Genomic DNA, 16739 nt, shown 5'->3' with positions numbered 1-16739 from the left:
CTGTAGTGTGAAATGGGTTTGAGTATATATACTTGACATGCGATCGGAGATTTCATGTTCATGCAGGAGATAGAGCTACTAGGTACACTCCACCCGCTGACATCATCAATGACCTTAGCTAGTAACTTAGTTCGTTCATCATCTCATCCACCTACTCTAACCACCACCTTCATCACCAACAATCACTTGTCAATTCCCCTCTCCATCATCCTCTCCACTAACAACCCTCCTTCGCATCAAACCTATCCCAAATCCCAGCAGAGAAAACAAAAAATGATCTCCCTCCCGCAGCAGCACACCCCACCCCCCAGCGCCAGCTCCCTCCCCCTCCTATCCCAAGATCAACTCACCACAGCCGCCAATCCCAACCCCAACCCGACCCCCGACGCTGCACCGCCGCCGCAGCACCACCACCAAGGCCAACAACTACACCTTCAATACCCCCGCCTCACAATCCAATACTGCACGCAGTGCAAATGGATGCTGCGCGCCGCCTACGTACGCCTGTCCTTCCCCCCCCAACCCAGAACCCAGAGCCCAGAGCCCACCCTCACCTTGACCTTGACCTTGACCTTGGCCTTGGCCTTGACCTTGACCTACCCTTTCGATCCACACCCCAAAGACCAACCCCCAATCCCGAACCACCTCCGTTGCTCAACCCCAGAACCGCACTAACCTGAATCCCCTCCGGCCCCGCCGGGCCCTTCGGGGGAAACACGGGAAACAGTTCGCGCAGGAACTCCTCTCGACGTTCGCGACGCAGCTCGGCGAGGTGGCGCTGCAGCCGGCGACGGGGGGCGTGTTCACGGTGACGCTGTATCATCGGCCGGGGGGTTCTTCTTCTTCTTCTGCTTCGGGACCAGAAGCAGAAGGGACTGAAGATCCCGACGAAGCCGGGCAAGAGGAAACGGTCACCGAGTCGGTGCTGTGGGATCGGAAGCGCGATGGCGGGTTCCCTGGTATGTTTTTTTTTTTTTTTTTTTTTTTTTTTTTTTTTTTTTTTTTTTTTGCTGGTCTCCCCGGTTCTCCCTACAAATGCGTTTAGCGAGTTCGACGGGGAGGGAGGGGTTGATCTACTACGTACCTACGGACTACATATAGATACTGACAACCGCCCAGAAGTCAAGGTGCTGAAATCCCTCGTGCGGAATGTGGTGGATCCCGGGCGGGATTTGGGACATACTGATCGGGCGTTGAGGAAGGGCCGGGACCAGGAGCAGCAGCAGAAACAAGAGGGAAAAGAGAAGTGTGAGGATTGTCAATAGACCATTCTATATCGTATATAAGTAGTATCAGACTATCAATCACCTACCAAAAAAAGAGGTATACCGGCAAGCAAGTGGAAAGTGAAACAATCGATAAGATCCATTGTCATGCAATACAATAAAGAGCACTAGTCCTCCCGCCTCCTTATAACGCCATCTCACGCCCCGACTCTAATGGTGCCCCCGATATCCATGAGCCTGTGTCCTCTTGTATAATATAAAAACATAAATAAATATAGAAAAAAAATGGTCCAGACAATGGTCAGATGTAACAGAAAAGAAATGTTAAGTGAAGGCAGTTCACGAGGGTCAGCAAATACCCTCGCATGCCAGCACCGGAAGGCACTAGACTAGTCACTCCGATACTAGCATATCGTCAAGATCGTCAAATATCGAGGAGTCACGAACCCAGGCCTCTGTGCGAGCAGAAGCACTGAGCCCAACCACCCCGTATCACCAATCCGTGTCGTCAGTCATGCAATCCATCGTAAATCCAAATCATCAGCTGAATGTCACCGTATGCCCATAACCCAAAGTTCCCCCCTGATTTTCCATGAACACCTTGAAATCAAATCGCAGAATAACGCCAAAGAAGCAGAAGATCGTGTCAGGTCTCGCCACTCAGCTCGTGCTGGTGCGAATGATGTGGCTTGCGTCGCCAAAATGCCAATCGGAGACGACTCCGTCGTTTTACCAGTTTGAAGGGGCCCGAGTGACGCTCGCCGGGCTCGCCCCAAGGACGACCTCGTCCATCTTGTTTGGAGCTGCCCGCGGTCGTCGTGGATTGCCCAGAGCTGCCGGTCCCATTGCCCGCAGGCGATCCCAAGTGCTTGCTCCCAGCATCGTACGTGTGTGGGTCAGACGCGCGACGGTTGACCGGGTAGACGGTACCGGTAGACTCGTGATGATTGGAAGTTGCAGGACGGATGTTGGCCCGACTCCACTCTTCATTGTCGCTCCGGCTGACACTTTCCCGAGCGAATCCCTTCTCGTCACTGTCCACCGTCAGGAAGCTGGTCGCATTGGTAGCCGGAGAGATCGGGGTCATGTTGTTGCTGTAAGTGCTGACGCTGTGGGTGCGAGTGCAGCTATTCCGTTGAGAACTCGAGAGGCCAGACATGCGTCCCGATGAGCCAGTGTTCGCATGGCGACGGCGACACCCGGTAGGGGCTTGCCGTGAGCTGCTGGGTCGTTCCGCCACGCCTTCAATTGAGCTGTTGCGGGCGCTAGATGGCCCGGACGCCCCGCCGTTCGTGGCGGAAGAATTAGCCAGGACGACCGTGGCCATCATGGTCGGGTCGGTCGACGAGCGGTTGGTGTCTGAGGCTCCGTCAAATGTCTCACTCGGCCGTGCTGAAGGCGTGGTGGAGAAGTCATGGCTACTGGTGCGTGACTCTCCGGGAGTGGACACCGTTGCATGATCGGGCACGATACCGGATGATTTGCCTGGCTCTATCTCCGTTGGGAATGGACTACCCGTGATGTCCATAGAGGGACCAGGCGTATCCGGTGATACCACAGGGCTGATGTTGTTCTCATTGTAGTCACTGGGTGGCTCATCCGAGTTAACGGGCGAGTGCACGGCCCCGAAGTAGTCTTCCGGAGTCGCTTGCAAGGTAGGTTCGCTGGTAGGGAAGGCGGGCTTGATCGGAGTGTCTAGGCCCGGGGTTGCCACTGGGGCGCGCAGGCCCTTGAGACTTCGAATAGGACTTTGCGTGCGCGGAGAAACCACCTCATCTGGGCGCAGATCGAGGAGCAGGGTTTGTTTGGTCTTCTCTCGGTCGGCAAGCATGTGCCATCTGAACTGGTTTCCTCGAATATGGTCCACCGTAAATTTTAAGTCGGGAAGGATATCCGATACCCCCTCGAACAGAGGTAGCGCAAAGATCGACATGAAGCCAATCTGGCCGGTGGCAAGTTTGTAGATGTTCCCGAGCTCGGGAGGCCCGCCAAACAGAGCAGTCTCCATTCCCACCTCTTTCTCCATCTCGCCCTGATTGGCGAACTCCTCCTGTAGGATCTGGGTCCACTTTTCGGCCACATCCCACGGCCGCGCCACATTGCTGATGTCGGCACATTTGATCAGCAGACCGCACACGAGGGTCTTGTAAAGCTCCAGATCTTGCGGCTTCCACCCATCCGTGGTGCAACCATTCTCATGAAACCGCTCTTGCAGTGACCCTAATCGCTCCATGAACTTCTGGTGAACGCCCATATCCGTGGCTAGGATGGAGCTGATCAGCAATTTGCGGAGCTGGCGATCTTTGAAAGCGGCCGGCCAGTACCGGCGCAGAATTTGTGAGAAGGCGGCGCAGTGAAACGCTTCCAAGACGGAGTTGTCGTTATACAGTTGAGCCAAGGGAGCATTCAGCTTGACCAAGAAAAAGTTGTTTACGCCCGGGTGACCGACATCGTGACCAATCGCGGAGATCAGCAAGGTCAGGGTGTCAAACGGCGTGAGCAGGGATGCCATCGGGCATTTGTCGCCCGATGCCGGACCGACCGATCGATAAGGAGGCAGCGCGCCTATGTGGAGCAAAAAGCAGAAGACGGACTGCAGGACGTCTATGGCATGGCGGAAATTGTGGTAGAGGACGAAGGAATTATAAGAGGCGCGACAGGCAAGGAGGAACGTCCGAAGTTCACCTAGAGACGCCCATTGATCAGCTGGCAGGGCTTTTTAACAGATCTGCAAAAAAGGCCATGCACTTACCCGGTGTCAATTGCCACTCCCCCAAGTCAGGAACCCTTAAAGCATGCTGGAGCATCTCAAAGGCTCCCAAGACCAACTCATCGTCAGAGAACCCGTGAGCGGTGAAGCTCCATTGTCCGATCTGTTCTCTAACGAACTCGGCGCGCTCCGCGCGGACATCCAACTCGCGGTCCTGAAACTCTTCAATGACCTCTTCTGGATTGCAAATGCCTTTCATAAGCTTGGAAACCATCGCCTCTCGCAGGTAAGCATACGGCTGCTCATCGTGCACCCCCACCCACGAGTGCTTTCGCGTTTTCTTCCTCGACAGGAAGCGCGCGGATTCTCGCAAGGCAGTTTTACGGGTCCGGTAAGCATGGACAACCAGAGCCTGCGCTCGACAGCTGTCCAGCGGGGTTACGAGGACGTCGACAGCGCCGGCATCCAGGCATTTGGAGATGTGTTGCGGGTCGGGAAGGGTGGATATACTAGGTGGTTGGTCGGTAGGGGCACTGGTAAGGTCGCCGGACGGAGGGCGCAGGATGGCAACAGGCACGATCAAATTGGGCAAGTCCTGTACTTGGATATCGGTTGACAATCCGGATAGCAATTTCAGATCATATGCCCCCTCCCAGTTCGAGGAAAAGGTGAATCCACGGCGCAGCGACGCGGGCGAGGGAGGCGATACGTCGGCCCACGAGCCGCGACTCGCTCGGCGGCGATGTAGGGTCGGTTCTTCTCCGTGCAGATCTATGTCGAAAAATGCAAAAATCGGCATATATTTGCCTCCCGCGCCGTCGCTCAACTCGGCTAGTTTCGTTGCGATCGACGCGCCGGCTTGACAAAGATAGATACGTTTACAAACCCCCAACAGCACTCGGACGTCCGATCGAAGCGACTCCGGTTCTTCGAGCAGGAGAGCTTGCGCATCCGGGTCCGTTACAGGGTCCAGGGTATTGTGATCAACCCATCGCTCCGACCTGACGCGATGGTCGATGTAAATGGCAGAACATTCGATGCGATCCATGGTGTCGTTAGGTATCGTGGTGCCCATCATCCAGAGTCTCGGCTTCGAGGGTCAGGTCTCGGTGTAGTCGCAGAGATGAGGAAAGAGGAGGAAGATATAGCGAAGCCGACTTGAACTTGGGCTCATATGGTAGATGTGATCTGCGAATGGGGTGGGGTTGCTGGTAGTAGAGGTAGGAGAGAGGATCGCGGAGCGAAACGAACGGCCGGTAGATTGAGAGGAATGAAGCGAGGGAACGTTGTGTGAAGCAAAAAGAAGGGCGGGCTATAGAGACTGCAGGATCAAGTCACTCTATGCTGGGATCTGTTTTCTTGCGTCAGCGAAACCTCGAGTTCAGGGATACACAGGGTGCGGTGTATGCACGCGACGACCAGAACCGACAGGGAGTGAGAGGCAGCGACCCAGACAGGCTATAGCGGCGACGAACCAGCGTCATCTGCGGCGCGCACTGGAACAATAGATTTGTTCGCTGCAGCGCGGACTACCAGGAACATGGTCGATGGACGTCCATCCTGCGGGAGGGAGATGCAGGAGGGGCGAGGAGGCTCCCAAGTGAGACAATCCAGGTCGCTTTGCACCCAACCGCATGCATACCTCCAGCTGGCGGTCGGCTATGGTTGCCACCCGTGCATACAACCGGCTGGCTTTGGGTCACTCACAAGTTTTCTAGAAAATCTCTCAAGGCAAGAATAAAAATAGATATCAGGAGGAAGAAGTCCAAGCACCAAGCAAGAATCAAAGATCAAAGTAATAAGAGGAAGTCGAAGGACGGTTTGAGTAAAAGATTGAATGACGGGCAATTGCCAGTGGATAGTGGTTGGTCTGTTCGCGGGCAGCGGTTTAAGGTAGGTTCGTCACCGATGATGGAAAATGGCGCCCGAACCAAGTCGACCCGAAGGGGGAGCCACCGAAATCGCGACACATGCAAGATTCGGCTACAGAGAAGGGAGGAGATTGGCGAACCCAGGAAGTAGGGCGAATCTTAGGGCGTCATGGTGGGCCACGGACACGGCCAGGCGGAGACAGACACGGAAGAATAAAAGGTTGGTAGTAGTAGTAGTAGTGGTAGTAGTAGATATAAGAAAGTGTGAACAATAAGAGAGAGTGGATGAGTTTGTAAGTGGGTGTGTGGGAGTGTGTGGAGAGTGTGATTGTGTAAGAGTAAGAGAAGGAAACCAAAGAGAAAAGCAGAAGGGAAGAGAGAGCGAGAGAGCGAGCGGGAGTAAGAGGGAGAGGGAGAGGGAGAGGGAAGGGGAGGAAGAGAGAAAGAGAGAGAGAGAGAGAGGAGAGAGTTGGAGCAGGCAGTGAAGGGACGGACGGGTGGAGAGAGAGAGAGAGAGACAAGAGCCAGAGCAAGCCAAAGATCGATCGGGACCGACGAAGGGGCCGCACGGGTACTCTTGATAAAGGATTAGGTAACGAGAAGGGGATCGACTTCAAGCTGTGCGTGTGGCCGTTGCGCCCTTTGGTAATGGATTTGATTGTGAGGTAATTGTTTGATTGATGGAGTGATTGATTGATAAGAATGGAGCAGGAGGGGGAGAATAAGGTAGATGAGAGAGATCAGAGATCGAGCGAGGTAAGGGAACAATTGGAGAGGGAGGAGGGGAAGAGGGCGATCGAATCGTGTGGGTTGAGGAGACGTCACAAAGGGGACGATTGTGGGGAGAGGAGGGAATCGTAGTCGATGGAATCTGTAATTTAGTACTCGTGGAGATTGAAGAGGAGGGGGAGAATTCAAGCGTAGGAGAGAGGAGAGAGAAAGAGAACAGGAAGAAAGAAGGAAGAAGAGGAGTAGTTGAGAATGAGAGTGAGAGTGAGAGTAAGAGTGAGAGTGAGAGGACGGGAAGTCAGTTCCAGACCTTCAGGCAAAGAAGGGGGCGAGAGAGATTTGGTTAGATTAGTTTTTAGTAGTAGTAGTAGTAGCAGTAGTTGTACGGGGGTGGAGAGAGCAATGACGAAGTAGTTGTTGGATTGGAAATTGAATGGCTAGCGAATCCAGGGTTTGAACCAAAAGCAGTGTGCAGATGGAAGAGCTGAGCGATAAAAAGAGAGAGAGAAAGGGAGGGAGAGTGATAGATAGGTTAACTACAACTTGTATAGTACTATGGATACTATACTGTACATAGTGCTGCTGTGCCTACGTAGCAACTGTGAACTATAACTCCTTCTTTGGGTTTTCCTCTATCCTTCGCTCGGTCTTCCAGAAGGTCGCGGCACCCGGCGGCGGCGGCTGCGGGCGTCGTCAGAGAACAACTCCGATGGGGCCAGACAATTGGCCTGATGGACTAATTTCACTACCTTACATTATTCCAGCCAGGTTCCTGGCCGTGGATGGATGGTGGTGCTGGTGCTGGTGCTGCTGTACTGGTACTAAAACTAAAAGCAGCATCGGCCCCCCCGTCCCAACGACAGAAACTATTCCCTCCGTGTATACGATCGGCCTTTCATCCCCACTCCCTGGCCTCGTTCAGGTCCGGTCGGGTTGGGTCTAGTTCATCATGGGGTAAGTGGGAGGAGGCTGGAGGAGGAGAAGAAGAAGAAGGAGCTGGAGCTGAGAATGACGCTGATTAATATCTGACTGGCTAACTAAATATAAGTTATCAAGATACGCAGTAGATGTCCATAAATCGGAACCTACCGGGAAAGACGAAGAAGTGCAATGCACTCAGTCAGTCAGTCAGTCAACTGGAACTGAACACCTGAGCAACAACCAAGACGGGGAGAAAATTAAAAAAAAAAAAAAAGAGAAAGAAAGAAAGAAAGAAAGAATTACACTCAGCTAGCTGTAAGCACACACACAGAAAGAGCAAATAGTGGGGCAAATGACGCTTAAGCAAGCCATCTCATTAGTTCGTGTCGTGCTCTTCTAGAATCTCCCGGGCGGAAAATGAGTGGAGGAAAAGGGATTCCATCGCACCACTTAATTTAATTAAAATGAGGCTTTGACTTTCTGGCCTTCTCTTGGGCAGTGGGCAGTGGGCACTGCACTGCACTGCAGCGGGCACAATTGAACACACTTTCGGTCATCATTATCATCATCATTGGGGGTTTCCCTTTCCCTTTGACTAGACTTTCTGAAAGAATTGATCTTACATCAACCTCCCCCCACCCCTCACCTTTCCCCATCCCATGCATAGAACCTCCAGTAACTTACAGAGTACTGTACCTAGTCCAGTGATCGAACGTGTTGTCGATCCCCGTGTGTAAGCGCATGAATCAAAAGGGAAAAGCCGCGAGTCATTGGCAGGTCTTCTAGAACTTCCATTCCACATGCGCACACACACACATGGTCACCACACCTTGCCCTTGAATCAAAAGGTTCTTGTTCACCTCATGTTCAACGGTCCTCTGGCAGTTCGCATCTAAAGGACAAATCGAAAGAAACTGAGTAAGAGTGGCAAACCCCCACCCCCCCGAGTGACGTCGACCACCGTCCATGATGTGATTTTATGTTGTGGTACAAAATTCCGACAATGGGAAGCAAATCCGTCCGCTTTCAAACCGCGGGTGAGGGAAAACGGGCTCCTTCAACCGAACCCGAAAATCCTCGGGCGGTCTGGCTTTCAATTTGAGAATAGGGGATTGATGGGTGGCCAAGCCAATGGTCGGAAAATAATGTATGTTTTCTTATTATGATGAAGGGAAAGAAAGCGAGGAGAGAGAGACATACGGTGACACAGAGAGACAGAGGAAGATGGAATCCACCGGGCGGAACGGGGACGGGTTTATTATGCAAGGAGCTTCGACCACTGCTGTTCTTGCTGCTGTTGCTGTTGGTGGTACACTACATGTAACTACATGCACACTACACTGATGCTGCCCAACAACATCAAGTCTAACCTCGGATGGTAATTCACTTCCCCCAACCCTACGTAAATCGTTATATCAGGCATACGACTTGGATGTACAGTACTTATAGTCCACACAATTGAGTGGGGAGTACTTCCCAACTCAACCCTATGCAAGACATGAACGCGCGTTATGTCTCAAGGGATCGTCAGGCTGGATTTCCCGGAATTATATTTCGGTCTTGGTCTTGTCTTGCCGCCAATGGAACCCATCCACTTTTCTACTGGTTCCATTCAACTGCATCGTACATCCATCCTCTATCTACTACGTACTGTATCTTTCTGCATACAGGTGGAATATCTAGGATCCTGATCCTGCCGACACAATCCCTGCTGCCTATTTTCTTCGGCAGTTTCGGTACGGTACTCACTAAGCCTTGTACGGGATCCAGTCCTTCAGTTGGTGGGCAGCACTCAGGCTGCCAAGCAGCCTCGAGGACCTCCATTACCCCCGCAATCCAGACACTGTACTTGTCAAAAGGAAAAATCTTTCTTTATCATTCGTAAACCCGCTCTGGTCGGGGTCAAGAGAATATTTAATAACAAACATTCGAAATTCCAATGCCACATGAGAGGGAGGCCATTAATCCATCCCATGGAGCTTAATCACGCAAAACGCAAATGATAACCTGGTATAGCAAGCACAATGCAAAGAAAGACAAGTAAGACAGAGGTGAAGAGAAGTATGGCAATACATACACGGAGAGTTCTAGTCCACGCGGATCGCCCGTTTTTACCTTACCAGAAATGGTCCCAAAGTAAATGCAAAGAAGAAGGGGAAATGAAGACTATGGTACATGGACTGCATGGGTCTGTGGCGGCTCCCTCCAGGACCCTCTCAGGAAAGTAAGTTCTTCAAGGAAGGACTGGCGCTGGCACCAGAGCCGCCATTCGTCCCACCATTGTTCGTGTGTCGACCCGTGCTCATCAGATTCGGCCCTCCACCGAGGGGCGTTTCGTCCGGCTTCACGGGAGGGGTCGGTCCTCGAGGGTCAACATGGGCTTGGGATATCGGGGGTGACTGGGCTGGTGCCCCGAGGACCCGATCAACGGAATACACCCGCGGCGGTGGCCCTCCATTCAAGGCGCTGAGAGTGTGAGAGGGTGAACGCCGGACCATCGTGGCCTGAATATCCGGTGGGGAAGCCGAAGGTGCATACGGGCGGGGCCCTGCAGCGTGCGAAGGGCGAGGCGACAGCATCGAGGGCGGTCCATAGGGACTCTGATGGGCCGAGTAGGGCTGGGGCGGAGGAGGGTGTGTGCTTGCCGTATAGCGAGGAGCGGGAGGCGGAGGAGCATGGTGCGCTGGAGCCGGTTGGTAGCCGTTGATGTGGTGCGCTGGTGGGGCCGGGGGCCCTCCTCGATACCCAGGCACCGGTAGACCATTGCGCAATCGGCCATCTGCATAATCATTGGATCGCTGGTCATACCAGTCAGGCCCACTGTGCGACGACGTGCCCATCGGTCTGGCAAGAACACTGGGCTGAGCCGGATGGGCGTGGGCGTGGTGCGGTCCAGGGCCATACGGGTGGGTATGGAACTCGCGCATTGGAGGATTCGGCAGGACTGGCCGAGAAGCAGAATATGGCGACGGTCGAGGTTCGGGCGATGGCTGAGGGGCGGGCTTCTTGAGGTGGCACTTGTGGCATTCCACTAGCGCTTGCGATCCGTCTGCTGACACCGTACCGTTGTCTGGAGATGCGTAGTCGCCGTTGAGCCTGGGCAGACCAGTTTGAGATGGCTTGCGAGAAAGGTAAGGAGGACTGGCCGACGATGCGCCAGGATATCTTGACTCATTTAGACCAGCTCCATTCAACAGAGGCGTCCGGAGGTCAGTGCTGCGCCGCGATTTGTCGATCGACCACCATTTGGGCGTGCAGGTGCTGGAGCAGCGAGCACACTTTCGGGCAGAATTGCTATCAGTGGCGGGGCGAGGAACATGATTTTCGGAGTCGATGACCATTTCATCTGCTGCATGCTCCGGTGATGCCGGGATAACCTTGTGATTGTCTCTGGTAGTCGTCGACAGAGGCACCACACCGTTGACGGTCGAGACTCGGCGACTCCCAGGGTTTGTTGCAGAGTGATGCGATGCACCGGCAGACTGTTGTACGTAATTGGCTCTGCGAACAGTCCCAGTCAAGCTCAAGTCCGCTTGTTTGTAAACTCGCGCGTAGCGCTGCAGCGCATTCAAGCCCGCTTCCTCGGTTGGCTCGCCAATCTCATGCACAACAGCGGAAACGGTATGATGAGGACACCAGATTCCGGCCGAAGCAGACCCATACTCATCTCCAAGTCGCACGCTGCTCACCGTATCCCGCCTGGAGCTCTTCACCGGCGTGATATTGAAGCCAAATTTGTACTGCGCCTGGAAGGCACACCCAACATGGAAACGGGCGTTGCAGTTGCTATAATGACATTGCACGCATGCACCTTTGTCTGTCTTGCAGATCTTACATACCTCCCGATACCTGTCCGCAGGAATCAGTCCAAAGCCTTCGGCTGGCTCAAGCTCCTTGGAGTTCCCAAACTTGATCTCCGGAGTCCAAACGGCACAGGCGACGTGAACCCAATTGTTACCGGCAGTTCTCTTGAGCGGCTCGCGCGGACCGATTGGCTTGCCCACATCTTCCTGCCGCTGCCGGTAGAGCTTGATGGCCTCGGTGAGTAATTCTTTCTCGAGTCTCTCCTTCTCACGATCGCGCTCGGTCTTTTTCTTGTGTGTTGATCTCGGCGCTTCCATCAATTCATGTTCCGTCCAGGTCACTGGGCACAGGACGCATTCGTAGCGAGTCGAAATTATGGGCTCTCGGTCATTCGAGCACATATCGCAAAGCCATTTGACACAGTTACGCGATGGGCTAACACCATAGCAGCCGCGATGAACGGTCAGTCGGCAATCTCGGCAAGACAGGTGCTGGTCACCCATGGGCTCCATCTTGTTGCAGATGGCGCATGGGAGCGTTTTCGCCTTGGGAGGATCAGGCATGATTGGCGGAGGTTCCGGCACCTTCTCGGTCGGTGGTTTCTTCTTCGGCGCAGGTGGTTCCACAGATGTCGCTGTGGAGGTTGTAGCACTATCTTTGTCCGTGATTCGTCCCTTTTTCTTTGTGGACTCCTGTTGTTGTACCTGGGGATTAGCATTTACCGGAACACCTAATGAGGCTGCCGTAGCCGCTGTGGCGCTGTTGATGCTGATTGGGGTTTCGGTTGAGAGAAGAAGCTGGGTCAGGAGCTCCTCGTCTACGCGGCGGCGCCATGACTTGTTACCACTCTGCGCAATCTTCTTCGCAACCTCATCGACACTCTCCCACTGAATGCCGTATTTTCTCCACAGGAGAGCACAACGCAGACATAAAGCCACGGTGAGCTGTGGTCCCTTATCTCGTTGTTTAGAGGAGGGTTCACTAGGTGTGGTAGTGCCAGGCGGGACTCCTGGCGCGCGTCGCCATTGGCGTGAGGTTCGTGTAGAACAGAATTTGCACTGAAATCCACGCTTTTTCTCCACGGCTTTCTCGTTATCATACGCCGAATCGTCGTGATCATCCGCCACATCATCTACCAGCTTCGCAGCATTATGTCGCTTGGCTTCTTTCTTACCCCGCCTGCCTTCGTAGCTTCCCCAGATTTGACGACCGCGTGGGGTCTTCTTCCACATGTAGTAGAACCGGACGATCTGGTAATGCGGTACGGTCCCAACGTGCTTGGTGACATTGCGTAGCTCCGATCCAAACTTGGCAACTCCTTGTTCAAATAGTTTGACTTCTTCGGGGCGCAGGTGGGGCTCCTTGAGGTCCTTGTATTTGTTGACTTGCTTCAACTTCGTAAGAGCCGCTTTGACATCAAAGCTGTTAGAATAGAGCAACTCAAGAGCTTTGTCGAGAAAGTTCGTAGAATACCCCTCCACTCCCAAGTCGGGAGCCAATGCCTTGGCTTGCTCCATATAATTGTCGATAAACTTCTCCCTGTCGGCAGGGCTGAGATCAGTGCCCGGCATGTCATCTTCTCCGCGGGCTGAGATCTGTCCTGCAGTGGGCATTTTGATCATTAATTCGGCGGTACGTACTTGCTTTCCCGCTACTGGTACCGGCTCATCCTCACCGCGGCGCACGTATCCCGCAGGCTCGTCCAGCACCCATTTCGGCCGGTTCGCTTTTTCTTGTTTGGCAGCCTCGATCGCGGCAAGCGTTTCCTTTGACAGCTTGGAATCCTTCCGACCGCTGCCGCCTCTCAAGTATTTCTTCTTGATATCGATCGGTTTGACATACTCCACCGGCCTACCATGCCACGGGATCACCATTGCCTGGTGGCGAGGCCCCAATCGAGAGCTGGCCCGTGGATATATGCGGTCATCGTAATCGAGGGCGTCTTCAACCCGACAGTGAATCCCCAAATAGCGGTAGGGCCACATCCTGGCCTGTGCCACCTGTTCCTTCGTAGCTGGTCGGACCTCCTCCTCGACAGGAGCTGGGGTGCTGCCTGTGGTGGCGTTCGCCGCGGCATGGGGATCCTCCTCTTCCTCTTCCACTATTTCCTCTTCACCTTCAGGGTGCGGCGCCTCCCCGAGCAGCGGGGTGTTCCGTGCCTCCAGCTTTCGTTCCTGCGCTCGACTACATGCTGCGCAGGCCCATGCGAAACCTCGTGCAGGCTTCTTTGTCAGGACGGGTCGAACGCAGTACATGTGATAAGTGTTATGGCAGACAGCACAATCCACCGAGTCCGTACTAGTATATTCATTAGTGTCACGGTCTCCTAATCCGAAGGAAGAGAATTGGGCTTTACTTTGCGGCATATAAACTGCAGCGTTTGCACGTCTTCACGGCACTGGTTAACTCCTTCCGTCTCCCGATTTCGACCAGCACAAACTTCCAGCGTTCATCCAAGACTTTCTTGACATTGCCGGGGACGTTGATGACCTTGCTGGTAGGAATTACATCGTAATAGCGATGGATGTACCGGTCGAACATCTTGTCGTACCAAAAACAATCCCGAGTTTTCCTGTATTCGTCGAAGTCCGAGATATCGGACAGGTGGGAGATGTAACATTTTCCACGCAGGGAGGTGAGCGGACAGGTATCGGAGTGCATTGATGCGAAGACCAATCTCGTATCTGCGACCTTCCGTTGGATGTCACGTGGTCTGTAATACCAATTCACGCGTAACGCCTCGATCGGGCCCGAGGCGGTATTCTTGGAGGGGAGAAACTCCATAATTCGCGCCAAGTAATACGGTTCGCCTGGCGGCTCACAAATGAGGTAAACATGGTCTAGCGCACGGCCTTAGCATCTTTTCTTCCAGCCTCTTTCAGACACCCGGCGCGCGCTGATTGACAAGGGACGTTCGGAACACAACAATGAGAAACTCGGGAGGAGGAGGAGGAGAAGGACTAACCATTTATGGCAAACGTAGTGCCGTCATCCGCTATGAGCTTGCCATCTTCCAAATAAGCGCCACGCTCCTCAAAACTGACCATATTCGTGTCCGGTTGGTGGTGACTGGCTCCTGGAGCAGCCGTAAATAATTTCTTCGCGGCGCTTCCATTGGCTGTGGGAGTGCTCGTCGAGCTAGCTGGTTGTTTTCGTTTTCTGGACGAATTGCTTCCCCCATTGATCTCGTCGGGTTTGGCAGAAAATGACGATGTGCCGGGAATGGAAGGGTTTGGTGCGGCGGTGGGAGTTGCGCCATTTGTTACCGTCAGACTTTTCCGTGAGCTTGACGAGGATGCTACTTTCTCGGCCTCGACTTTGGAACCATTTACAGGATGACCTGCCACGCCACTCGTCCGCTTAGTAGATTTGGGCGCGGGTTGGGCAATCTCCAAATCCATGTCGATGTCGCGATCTTCGGCATAATTGGGACGTGGCGCTGCATTGCGCCCTCTTGAGCGGGTGCCATATGGTGCCGGCGTCGTAGACGCGCTGGGCGGCTCAGTGGCTGTGAGAGTGGCCTCGGAGGCCGGTGAGGCAGTAGCCGCGATAGAATGCGGTTGCGATTGCAGATCGTTCCCGGTGGCGGCCCCTTGGGGCGTGGGAGACTCTGCGGAACCCGTCCGAGAAGCAAGACCAGGAGTAGGCATTTGACGGACGGCAGAAGGAGATGATGAACTGAGCCTCGCAGTGTGCTGGGGCTGCAGTGACTTGTGAGGCGGTGACCTGTCCGAGGCCATGTCCAAGCCTCAGGCAAATTTTCCAAATAAACAAACCAAGTAAAATGGCCGTGGTGCCTCCAGCGTGGCGGGCGTGTCGTGTGGTAGGTTTACCACCCAGCGGAAGAAACACCAAACAATCTGGCTGGTGGGAGGAAGAGGCGGAAATGCGAAGCTCAGCAACGGGCCGTGACGGGAAGGCGATCCCTCATCAGAACTGACTCTGCAGGCGGGTGGAGATATTGCACAGCGGCGTGAACCGAGTATCAAGGGGCGGCAATCAGAAGCACAGAGGAACACTAAGTCAATCAAGCCTTGGGGGTTAGGATAAAGGGAGGAAGGCTGCAAAGATGTTGGAATATCTCTCTGCCTACGACCGCACTGAAAGGGAAAGAACAGAGACAGTCGATGAAGAACAATCGAAGAAGAGGTAAGTTTAAAATGCCAGTGCCGAATTTCAGTCTCAATTCACTCTTTTATTCCCGCAAGGGCGGAAGGAAGGGTGAACGGGTGATGTTGATGTTCGAACAATAATTCCCAGAGAATCGAGGTCGGCGGTGAAATATCAAACCAGCTAGATGATGACTCTCCACGGAAGAGAAGGAAGACCACAGGGGAGTAGGCTCGAATGGAATAATAGGCCCGAAGGCAACGGAGAGGCAAATTGAAAGAAATTATCGAAACGCGAGAAGGAAAAGCAAAGTGTAGGGCGAGAAAGACATCAAAAAGAGAGAGTGTGTGAGAGAGGAAGGAGGGATGGAAAGGAAAGAGTAGAAAAAGAAGAAGAGAACCGTAGTAGGGTAGTGAAATGAAGGTTAGCGGCGGTGGAAGCCAAACCAGAGTAGAGCCACACTAAGGCGTTGGGAGACTCGTGGGGACCGAGGGGAGGAGGGGGGGAAGGGAGGGAGGGAGGGAAGAGGGTGTGGATGCGTGTGAGAAAGAAAGAGTGGGAAAAGACAAAAGGACGGACAAGAAGAACGAAGAAGAGTAGTAGGAGATTGGGAAGAACGGATAAGATCACTTTAGACCCCGTCAGATTGGTCTAGTCCTTGTGGCAGGACTGGCACGGGAAAGTAAGTAGTTCGTGATAATCACAGTTGACCCTCGCCCCCAATTGTTATAGTCCCTTAAATCCCGAGTTGATGGAGGAGGGCTTAGGGAAAATGGGTAGTCGATCGATCCTCACGGTCGAGATTGTATTGGATGTATGTTATATTGGACTAGTGCATTTCCCGGGACCCAAGGGGAGGAATATCGGGGAGGGGAAATCAAAACGGGACAGGGTTCAAAGAAGGGAGGGGAGGATAGAACTTGAAGGGGAAGAAAGAGAGAGTAGTAGAGGCAGAGACGAAGAGAGAAGGGAGAGGGAGAGGGAGAGGAGGGAGAAGGGAGGGATGTGGGGGAAGGAGGCAAAAAGAGGATGAAGATAGAAACTCGAGTCAAGACCACCGCAGACAGGAAACGTGAAAAGTCAGAAGCTTGGGTTGAAGGAGCGAAAATAATATGCAGCAACATCAGCAGTAGCAGAAGAGCGCGAACGAACGAGACCCGAGAGAATCACTTTACTCACCCATGGAGCCTGAGTACTTCCTTTCCTTCCTTTCTTCCCTTCCACCAGTTCCTACCTACTCGTACCTACAGCACACAATGGAGTACTAAACTAACAACTTGAACTTACCTACGAGTACAGTACTACAACTACACTAACTAACTTAACCAGCTGGGATCCCGACCAGTCCACATCCTCGCCCCTAGTCCC

At 53.5% G+C, this 16739-nt stretch overlaps 6 protein-coding genes across 6 annotated transcripts; 4 read left to right on the top strand and 2 right to left on the bottom strand.

The window, feature by feature from the left end:
• Positions 1-273: 273 nt before the first annotated feature.
• Positions 274-1265, top strand: BO86DRAFT_402535 (SelT/SelW/SelH family protein; the record flags this gene model as incomplete). The annotated part of the gene is made up of 3 exons (XM_025673872.1): positions 274-498; positions 623-959; positions 1120-1265. The coding sequence occupies 3 exons, from the start codon at positions 274-276 to the stop codon at positions 1263-1265; spliced, it is 708 nt and encodes a 235-aa protein (XP_025524612.1).
• A 607-nt stretch (positions 1266-1872) lies between these two features.
• On the bottom strand, positions 1873-5011 carry pdeB (3',5'-cyclic-nucleotide phosphodiesterase PDE2; the record flags this gene model as incomplete). Its single annotated transcript, XM_025675277.1, has 2 exons — positions 1873-3911; positions 3979-5011. The coding sequence occupies 2 exons, from the start codon at positions 5009-5011 to the stop codon at positions 1873-1875; spliced, it is 3072 nt and encodes a 1023-aa protein (XP_025524611.1).
• Positions 5012-7272: 2261 nt separating this feature from the next.
• Positions 7273-7569, top strand: BO86DRAFT_391587 (uncharacterized protein; the record flags this gene model as incomplete). The annotated part of the gene is made up of 1 exon (XM_025672633.1): positions 7273-7569. A coding segment is annotated over exon 1 (236 nt), but the record flags the coding sequence as incomplete, so codon positions are not given.
• A 947-nt stretch (positions 7570-8516) lies between these two features.
• On the top strand, positions 8517-8850 carry BO86DRAFT_175938 (uncharacterized protein). The gene has a single exon (XM_025666547.1). It carries the CDS (start codon positions 8607-8609, stop codon positions 8799-8801), a length of 195 nt encoding a protein of 64 aa, XP_025524609.1. The 5' UTR covers positions 8517-8606; the 3' UTR covers positions 8802-8850.
• An 823-nt stretch (positions 8851-9673) lies between these two features.
• Positions 9674-15001, bottom strand: BO86DRAFT_320159 (DNA-binding E3 ubiquitin-protein ligase SNT2; the record flags this gene model as incomplete). Its single annotated transcript, XM_025668281.1, has 3 exons — positions 9674-13559; positions 13618-14101; positions 14227-15001. 3 exons carry the CDS (start codon positions 14999-15001, stop codon positions 9674-9676), a joined length of 5145 nt encoding a protein of 1714 aa, XP_025524608.1.
• Positions 15002-15897: 896 nt separating this feature from the next.
• Positions 15898-16533, top strand: BO86DRAFT_391584 (uncharacterized protein). Its single transcript, XM_025672632.1, has one exon. The coding sequence runs from the start codon at positions 16144-16146 to the stop codon at positions 16402-16404; it is 261 nt and encodes an 86-aa protein (XP_025524607.1). The 5' UTR covers positions 15898-16143; the 3' UTR covers positions 16405-16533.
• Positions 16534-16739: the final 206 nt, after the last annotated feature.

The sequence above is a fragment of the Aspergillus japonicus genome, assembly GCF_003184785.1.
Source record: "Aspergillus japonicus CBS 114.51 unplaced genomic scaffold BO86scaffold_54, whole genome shotgun sequence".
Lineage (NCBI taxonomy): Eukaryota > Fungi > Ascomycota > Eurotiomycetes > Eurotiales > Aspergillaceae > Aspergillus > Aspergillus japonicus.
Note: the sequence above shows the minus strand (reverse complement) of the source record. Positions and strands in the feature narration are given on the sequence as shown.

Bases quoted from the DNA above. Each gene is read 5' to 3' on its own strand.
- BO86DRAFT_175938 (XM_025666547.1), top strand. From the start codon at position 8,607: ATGTTTTCTTATTATGATGAAGGGAAAGAAAGCGAGGAGAGAGAGACA.
- BO86DRAFT_391584 (XM_025672632.1), top strand. From the start codon at position 16,144: ATGGGTAGTCGATCGATCCTCACGGTCGAGATTGTATTGGATGTATGT.